The 9,793-nt window shown below is 31.4% G+C and overlaps 1 protein-coding gene across 1 annotated transcript in view; it reads left to right on the plus strand.

Annotated features, from left to right (window-relative positions):
• The window catches only part of Phum_PHUM494280 (endothelial transcription factor GATA-2, putative), a gene marked incomplete at both ends in the record, with an annotated part of 29,505 nt that extends 19,714 nt beyond the window's left edge, over positions 1–9,791 (plus strand). Inside the window, 2 exons of the mRNA XM_002430632.1 lie at positions 1,339–1,464; positions 9,753–9,791. Of these exons, the coding sequence (XP_002430677.1) occupies positions 1,339–1,464; positions 9,753–9,791 (165 nt within the window). The remainder of the gene's footprint in view (positions 1–1,338; positions 1,465–9,752) is intronic.
• Between the last annotated feature and the right edge of the window lie 2 nt (positions 9,792–9,793).

A 9,793-nucleotide genomic window follows, 5' to 3' on the forward strand; every position in this document is an offset into this window, starting at 1 on the left:
CGTTTCCGTTTCCGATTATTCGATTATATTCTTATTTATTTTTTTTAAACGCACACAAAACACGCATCGAAATAACATTTTTTTAAAATAATAATAAAACATCTCGACGAGTAGGAAAAAAGAGAGAGAGAGAGATGAGAATAAGGAAGATTGAAAAGTGATGATGGTTCTTTCATCATCATCATCATCATCGTGTCAATCAATTTCTTTTAATTTTTTTTTTTAATTTTAACAATAAAATGGCGATTTACGACGGCAATAGTGGAAACATTTTGCACTTAGCCAAAGGAAAATAAAAAAATTGTCGTTATTTATTATTAAAATGAGACTCGTAAATTGATCTTAACTAATATGCATTTTCTCATTACAATAAAATTCATTTTAAAATCTGAAAGAAAAACAAATAAAAATAATTTATTCATTTTTAATTTTAAATTGAATTGTCGCTCACGTTTATTTCAATTTGAAAAATTATTCTTTTAATAATTTTTGTCTCTTTTTTCTCTCTTTGCCATTTTATCATCATCATATTATTATTATTATTATTTATTCATGTCAATTTATGTAAAAAGTAATTAACGATATATATATATATATATTAATCCGTAGCGAATTCATTCGTTTCGAACCTCATTATGAATAATAATTTAAATAATTTAAATCCGATTTAGAAAAATAAAATTTTTTTTGTCTCTCTTTTATCTATTTATCAACCCCCCCCCTCTCTCTCTCTCTCTCTTTCTCGTTATTTTCACCGTTTTCCATTTCGCACCGCAAAAAAAAAAAAAAATTCAAAAAAAATTTTATTATTTTTTTTTGTAAAAAGACCATTCCGCTTTAGTATAACAAATGGGGGGAAGTGTTCATTTTATAATAAATAAATGTAAAATTTAAAAATTAATGATTTCTGAACGTACTCACTTCGTTTTCTTTTTTTAAAAAAAAACAATTCTTAAACACCACCATTTAATTATTAGGTAATAAATTGAATTCCTTTATACGTAATAAATCATTTTCTTATTAATTTTTTTTTTTTAATAAAACAACAACCGCAACAACCACAACTAGTTTCGTTTTTAAAATTTTAATGTTTTTATATAAAAAAAAAAGAATTTGAGTTATTTAAAAAAAACGACTTTTATCGTTTGTGTGTGCGTGAGAGTGCGTACGTAACACGACCGAAACCATTTTTACAAAGTTTTCACGATTTCCGTTGTGACGTCATCAACGGTTAAAATTAAATTTACGATTTTCTCTCATTGATTTAATTATTTTTTTGTTTTAAACGATATTCAAAGAGTATGTTATCAAAGGATTTGTTAAATATTGTCGTTGCAGTCAGCTGCGAGACGGGCGGGGACAAGTTGTGCCAACTGTAAAACTACAACTACGACGCTTTGGAGGAGAAATCAAAATGGCGAACCCGTGTGCAACGCTTGCGGACTTTATTACAAACTTCATAATGTGAGTATTTAAAAATAATTATTCTTTTCTTCTTCTTTTTTTCAACCGTACTACAAATTAATAATAATAATAATAATAATAATAAAGGGTGCGAGGGTTGACACGCGTTTACGTCACATCAAATTTAAAATTTTAGTCAACGGTTTTTTTTGTTTTGACGGATCACGTGACTTTGGTTAGGCAGTACGAAATTGTTATTTGTATATTGGGTCCATATACGTTAAGGATGTTAGGGAAAATTAGACTTAAGAGAATTGTTATGACGTCATAGGGTATAACAAGACGAAACCTATGATCCGTCAGGCATTTATTCCTTAGGGATCGGCGGGCTAGAAACCTGGAATAAACGAATCGTCGTAATTATACGAGTAAAAATAATAATAATGATAATAAATAAAAGCCGAGTGAATTTTTATTATTATTTATTATTCGTTGTTAATTGGCTGTGACCGTTTATAAAATTTAAACAAATACATATTTATTTTCTCTATGAAAAATTATGATAATAAGTTAAATAAACATAGGTTGTTGTTGTTTGTTGTTTGTTGTTGTTTTCTCTACGTAATGAGGGGTATTTAATAAATTAAAATAAACGAAAATTAACGGTTGAAAACATCGTGGAAGAATAAATTTATTTAAAAAAAAAAAAACGGCAAAATTTATTATTATTATTATTATTATTATTATTATTGTAGTTATTATTATTATTATTATTATTATTATTAACAATGGGTGGCTTTGTCAAAATGATAAATTAATCATGAATTCGGTAATAGTCAGCCTCTTTTTTTTTTAAATGGGGGAAAAAACGTGGCAAGAAAAAAATTGAAATTTATTAAATTTCTCGTGCCACGTCAAAAAGAAACAAAATTTGGGCTGAGAGTTTTTTCGTTTAAAAGCGTCGGAATTTTTTTTTTTTAAATAAAAAAATTTCAATTGTTCTTCTTACACGTTAAAAAAAAAAATTTAAATACGATCGGTCGTCGTCGTCGTCGTCGTTATAAAAATCGATGGTTGTTTGTTGTTGTTTGTTGAATGATTTGCCGAAAGGTAAAAATTGTTTTTTTTTTTCCAAAAAATTGACGTGTCAAAAACGTGTTTGTATTTTTAAACTTACGGCCACTCTTGCTTTTTAACAGTTTTTTTGGAATAATAATCGATCGATTAATCGAAAGAAAAGGGAAGAAAAACGCGCGACAATCGAAATCGCAGGTTTTCTAAAATTTAATTTCCGATTATTTAAAAAATATTCGGCGGTACCAACGTAAAAGAAACAAAAAAGAATTTCGTTATACTTTTCCTTTTATTATTATTATTATTATTTTTCAAGTGTCGGCGATCGGCAAAGACTTTTTCGAGTACTTTTTTTTTTTGGGTGTACTTTTATCACAATGGGTGAGAGAGATCCTTGTACCCCATTTTACATCCCTCGCGTTGGATCTTGTACACGCACTCACGCACACATCATTCGCATTCTGTATCCACGGCAAAAATAAAAAAAAAAAACTTATTTTTAATCGAAACCTTTTGAAAAAAGAAAAAAACGTATCAGATTCCTTTTTTTCTTCATTGTTCGGTGACAAAAAAAAAAAAATTTTTTTTTTCTTCTTTAATGGTTGGTAACAGTTATAAGAAATTTTATCCTTTTGTTTGCGTCATTACACATTTTTATTTATATATATATAAAAGAAAAAATAAGGTCGTGGCTCTAGATTTTACCGGGGGGGGGGGGAAGGAAGAGACAAAGGTCGACACAATAAAAACGATACAAAAGTTTTTTTTTTTTCTGAATCGTACGCATGACGACGACGACGACGACGCCGTCGCCGCCACCGCCTTCGATGATAATTGTAATTCTCGTTTAACCGGAAGTCGAATTTATTTACGAAAACGTCTTCTGCTCGATGTATGGAAGAAGCGACGACTTTGTCGAAAAACAACAAAAAAAATAAAATTTTTGCCTTTAGGGTTTTACACAAAATTTTAACAACAGTTTCTTGGTTGTTTGTTGTTGTTTGTCGTTTGTCGAACGAGAAGAAGCAAAAAAAAAACGAACATTTTTGTTCCAAAACAACGAATGAATTATTAAATTAAATTTTTTTTAAAAAAAACCTTCCGGCATTCGTATTAAGCAATTGATATAATAGACACGTTTCTGACACTTTTTTCTTTTTTTTTTCTTCTGCCACTATTTTTATTTATTATTTTTAAATTTTCACGAAAAAGGTGATAAAGGGTTTTTCCCCCTTTTAAAGTGATTAACTTGATGATCTCAGACATACGTTTGAGGGTTGAAAAACTTTTTTTTTTTTTGATAAGAAACATACGGGAATAAAATGGCGGGGAAATATTTGGGGAAGAGGCAGGAGGGGGATGCGGCGACGGCGTCTTTTTTTTTTAATAAATTTTCTTTTAGTTTTCTTAAACGAAATCTTTAAATAATAATAATAAAAGGTATCGGGGAAGGGAGGAAGGGGGATTGGAGAAAAAAAATGATGAGGATGATGACGTAGAAAAACCGGAAGCTGACACGTTTCTTATACGTTTCGGGTCATAAATAATTTTTTGTGCGTGCGTGCGTGTGCGTGTGTGTGTTCGAAAAAACGGGGTTTTAGAAAAATCTCACGGTGGTTTACATTATTATTATTATTATTATTATTATTATTATTATTAAAAAACATTAGATTGATGAAATGTTTAAATTTTTTTTTTTTTTTTGCTTTTGCTTTAATTCATTTCATTATTATTATTATTATTATGTGTGCTCCCCTGTTTCTCCCTTCCCCCCTCTCTCTCTCTTTCTCACATGACATTTTAATATAAAATCCATAAATCAGGTTTTTTTTGTTATACGTTCGTTTAATAAATTCTTGTTGTTAAACCTTTTTTTTTTTAATGTATTGCATCGGATCGTGGCATTAACAGTGTTTTTTTTTTCTTTTTGCACGTCGTCCTTTTTACCTTTTTTCTTTTTTTTTTTAGGCGCGATTGATTTATTGTTTTTAAATGTTGTCGTACGTAGGTAGGCACTTGTTTCTCTCTCTCTCTGTCTTACTTTTTGACTCTTCCCTTTTTTCCTACCTATTGTCGATATGAATGAGATGAATTCGAATGACCCCTTTTCTTCCCTCCCCCCCTCTTCCTTATCCAACCTTTGACCCCGTCGATTTGGAAAATTCGTTAAATTTTCAACTTTTCGCAGCTTTGATTATTATTTTGTTTTTTATTTGTCAATCTGACTGACGTGCGTGTGTGCGTGCGTGTGCGTGTATTTTCGTAGTTAGTTCCCCGACGTAAACAAAAAGAGAGAGAAAGAGAGAGAAATCAATCGGATTTCTTTGAGTGATTGATATTCTTTTAAAAAAATTTCCTTCCCTTCGTATACAAAAACACGGGGCACTCGCTCCGTATGTGGTAAATTTTGTGTTGTTGTTGTTTGTTGGAATATTCGTTCCCTTATATTTTACGTAATATGCGTTTTCCCTTGTTTTTTTTCCCAAAGCCTATTATTATTATTCTTATTATTACTTTAGACTTTGATGACGAAACGCGAGCCAAAAAAATATAAAAATGACGGAAAAAACATCGTCGCACATTCCACTAGTAAGTAAGAGAGAGAGGAGAAAAGGTAAGGAGGAAGAGAGAGAGAGAGAGAGAGAAACAATTCTTAAAAACGATCCTTTTAAAAAATAATAATAATAATGATACTAATATTTGAGAAGAGGAGGAGATTTTGAGTAAGTAAGAAGGTAAAGTTTGTTTGTTTGTTATTATCCAAAAAAAGACCTTTCCTCCCCCTCTCTCTCTCCCCCCATCTCTCTCTCTCTCTTTTATTCACAATATGGGGTAAAATAGCTCAATTGATTGTTACTGTGTACTTGTCTCCGGTCTCTGCGTGGTTCTTTTATTCGTTTTAAGTGTTTCTTCCTATGTGTGTGTGTGTTTATACATGGTTGTGTGTTCGATATATACTGTTGCCATTGTTAACAAAAAACCTTTTGACATGTTAAAGAGAGAGAGAGAGAGAGAAGGTTCTATTTCGTTCGAGAAAAAAACAAACAAACAATGAGAAGAAGAAGAAGGGGGAAAATTTTTTCTCGTGTATCCTTGCATATTTTTTTTTTCTCTCTTGGAATGTTCTACGATACTCTATGAATTTTTTTCGTTTTTTATGATGATGATGTAGGTTATGAAAAAAGGCGGGAAAATATTTGAAATCAAACGGAAACGAAAGAAAGGATTTGCGAGATGATGTGAATGATGAAGAGAAATGATTTACACGAATTCTTCTAACGATGCTGAACAACAACCACAACAACAACAAAAATGAAACATCGGACATCCGTCGTGTGTGTGTGACACACGAAAAACAAACGCTTTGTCATATATATAAAAAAAAATATGGCGGCATTTTTAAAACAAAAGAAACCGCCGTATTAAATATTCCATATGCGCTTATCACGTGCACTTCATAACTTAAGAAAAAAGGAGATGAAATTTTTGTTAGAAAAAATGCCGAAAATTCTTTTTGTTGGCCGAGATCACCGAAACCTAAAGACCCTCCAGGTATTTTTTTAAATAATAATAATAATAATAATATTCGTCTTTTGCAAATATTTAAAAAAAAAAAAAAAACGGGGAAACGGCTGCGGCGGTGGCAGTGGCGGGAGTCGGTCGGTGGTCGACCGTGAAAAAAAAATTATTATTATTGATAATAATTGAGTGACAATCACGTGGAAGCAGATTGGCACGAGATGGTTAAAAAAAAAAGGCCTTTGATCTTTCTATGGACTTTGGTTTGTCAATTATCCATCATCATCATCATCATCTTTATTCGTTTATGTATTTACGTACGTGACTTTTCTTAGTCGTCCCGTCGTCGTCGTCGTCGACGACGTGACGTGGAAATTTTTGCGAACGTTTTTTTTGCAAATTCTGAGCATGAGAATAAATATCGTTTTTGTATCGACGCGATGAGATGGAAAAGGAAGAAAAAAAGGAAAGAAGAAAAGAATTTTGAATGTGAAAGAAGAAGAAGAAGGAGAAGGAGTAGAAGGAGGAAGAGGAAAAAAAGTGAAAGAAGTAGAGGTAATGGTAGCAGCAGCAGCAGTAGTAGTAGTAGTAGAAAGAGAAAAAAAAAGTGGAAGAAGATGAACAAGGAGGAAGAAGAGGAGAGAAATAGAAGTCAAAGTAGCAATGGCAGAAGCAGCAGCAGTAGTAGTAGCAGTAGAAAGACAAAAAAAAAGTGGAAGAAGAAGATGTCTTCGTCTGGTATCTTTGATACGACAAAACAAAAAAAGAAGATGATAAATTCCTTTCTTCTAATGTTGTTAAATTCTCAATAATTTAAACCATAAACGACCATTTTGACCTTTTCAACTTTCAAGTTTGAAAAATTAATTTTTTTTTTTTTTCATACACGGAGGCTATTTTTTTTTAATAATAAAAAGATGACGAACAGGTAGAAGAATGACGACGACTGCGACGACGACGACGACGACGACATTTGACACGGTCAAAAGGTTAATTGAATCAAATAACGACGCGTGGAATCAATCAATTATTTTGATACGCTCGCCGATCGATCGATAATTAATCGATTTTATCCCTTTTTGTTGTTGTTGTTTTCGCATTCCTGTTGACATACGACGCTACGTCATGATTCAATAATAATAATAATGACGGATTTGAATTTGAAAGGACGTTCGGATATTGTGACGTCATAACCCGAATTACAAATTTTTTTTTTTTTTTTCGAAAAAAGTTTGCCCGTTTTTTTTTAGGAAAAAACTGGAAAAACATTACAAGTTCGAACCAAAGACGGAGGGGGGGGAAAGGGCCTTGAGGAGTGATGATAATAATAATAATAATAATAATAATAATAATAATAATAATGATAATAAACAATAAGAAAATGATAGAAGAAGAAGAATAAAATCGCCGATGGTGATTTTTTTATTTTAAAAAAAAAAACATTTAAAACTTGGCATTATTATTATTATTATTATAGCGGTTGTGGTTGTGGTTGTTGTTGTTGTTGTTGGAAATAATAAATATGATAAACGAGTTGCTGTAAGGCGAATCGGTGGCTTCACCCTCGAGCAAATATAATATTTTACATATTGTATAAAAACATACCAACTAACCATCGAACCACCGCCACCGTCAACCTTCTTTTGACATATTTATGTTGTTTCGTGTGCGTTTGTGCGCGTGTGTAGAGAAAGAGAGAGAGAGAAAAAGATGGGGAAAATTGCAGGGAGGGGGGGGGGAAACGTTCGATTAAAATACAAGAAAAAAAAAAATTTTAATTTATTTTAAAATAAAAGGCGGAGTCGTCGTCGTCGTCGTCAGTTTTTTTTTTTTTTTTCTGTTGGGTTCGAATTCAAATGATAAATTTTATCAACCGTCGCCGAAAAGGATGCAAAAAAAAAAAAATTCTGGAATTTTTCTATCTCTCTCCCTCTCCCCCTCTCTCTCTCTCTCACACACACTTTGTGACTTACGAGAAAAAGATTTTTTTTTTTTTTTAATGAAGGAAGTTTATTGTTGTCTGAACCTTTAAAAGCGTCGCCTTACAAAACTTTTCGAAAAAAAAAGTCTGTCATTTTTTTCTTTCCCCCCCCCCAAAAATGTTAATTAATAATAATAATAATAATTAAATGATTTTTTTGCGCACGAGCGAGCGGACGAGTTTGAATTTAATTTTTAATCATCATCATCATTATCATCATCATTATCATCGCGATAGAGATGTGATAAAATATATATATACATAAATAAATGTCGAGGTCAGTTTGGCTTTCGCTTACCTCCCCAAAAAAAAAAAAATTTCTCCAAGGAGCCAACAAAATAAAATAAAAAAAAAACACCCGGCTGCTAAAAGCGTATTTGGCTTACTATCAAAAGATATCAGATCGAGATATCGTTTTTCTTAAAAAAAAAAAAAAACGATTAATCGAAAACGTTAAAAATCTTAGTTGTGTGTGTGTTCGAGTCCAATCTGATAAAATGAAATTTTTTTTTTTTTTGTGTCGTGGTAATAAACCATTTTTTTTTTTTTTTGGATGATGAAAATTTCTTTTTCGTGAACTCAAACCCCCCTCTCCTCTCGCCCCCTCCCGCGCCCCCCTCAGAAAAAAGAAAGAAAGAAAGAAAGAAATTTAAAAGCTTAAAAGCTCCCTCTCTTTCTCTCTCTGTCGGATAATATTAAAACCCTTGACATTGCTGACAACATAAACAACAACAACGAGAAAAAATTTTTAATTTTGCGTCATTGTGACGTCACATAAAACGTCATCAACACAACGGGTGTATAAAAAGTATAGATTTGGGTAATTCGATATGATTTTTTTGAATTTTTCTTACAAAATTGATGAAATGGCGACACGTAGATCATTAAACGATTAAGAATGTGTGTGTGAGAGAGAGAGAGAGATAGAGAAAATTTCAACATGGCGACAATTTTAAGGGTTTGTCGTCCCGTCGAATATTTATATATATATTTATGACATTTAAAAATTTTAATTAGTTTTTTTTTTCCTACAAGAAAATTTTGTCTATTTTTTTTTTATTTTAATAGATTTCGTAACGTCCCATTTAATTTTAAACTCCCTCATTTTTTTTTTTTTTAAATAAAGAATAAAAGAGTCTTTTAAACTTTCTCTCTTTCTCTCACACACTCTCTCTCTCTCTCTTTCCCCGGATATTTTAAAAAAGTTGCATTAAGGCGTCCAACTTCCGTCCGTCCGTCCGCCCGTTCGTTCGTCCTTATTGAAATCATCGTCTTGCGTGTATAATATGGAAAATCGTATCGCGGCCTCCTTCATTCGTTTTTTTTTTTTTTTTACTTCACCCACGAAAATTTTTATCACGGAGGCTGCGAACGAACCCCTTTACACCGCCCCCTTTAATAGCACACATGCTTTATTTCACCCATTTAATGCATCGTTAATTTTTTTTTTATGGCGCGTATCCATTCGCGACCACCTGAATCTCTCTCTCTCTCTCTCTTTTTTTTTGCCAAAAGTTTGTTTAAATAAATTTTTTATTAATAACAGCCGTAACAACAACAACGATAATAATAATAATAATGATGATAATGATGATGATGTTTAATCAAAAAAAAAAAAAAATTCGATCTTTCGTCACGCACGAGCATAATATAAATTATTATAATTATTATTAATAAAAAAAAACGTAGAGGGGTGACAAAGTTCATTCGTAATAATAATAATAGTAATAATAATAATAATAATAATAAAATAATTGTTTTTTTTTTTTTAAAGGTAAATCGACCTTTGACGATGAAAAAGGAAGGGATACAAAC

The sequence above is a fragment of the Pediculus humanus genome, genomic scaffold, assembly GCF_000006295.1.
Source record: "Pediculus humanus corporis 1103172108263 genomic scaffold, whole genome shotgun sequence".
Lineage (NCBI taxonomy): Eukaryota > Metazoa > Arthropoda > Insecta > Psocodea > Pediculidae > Pediculus > Pediculus humanus.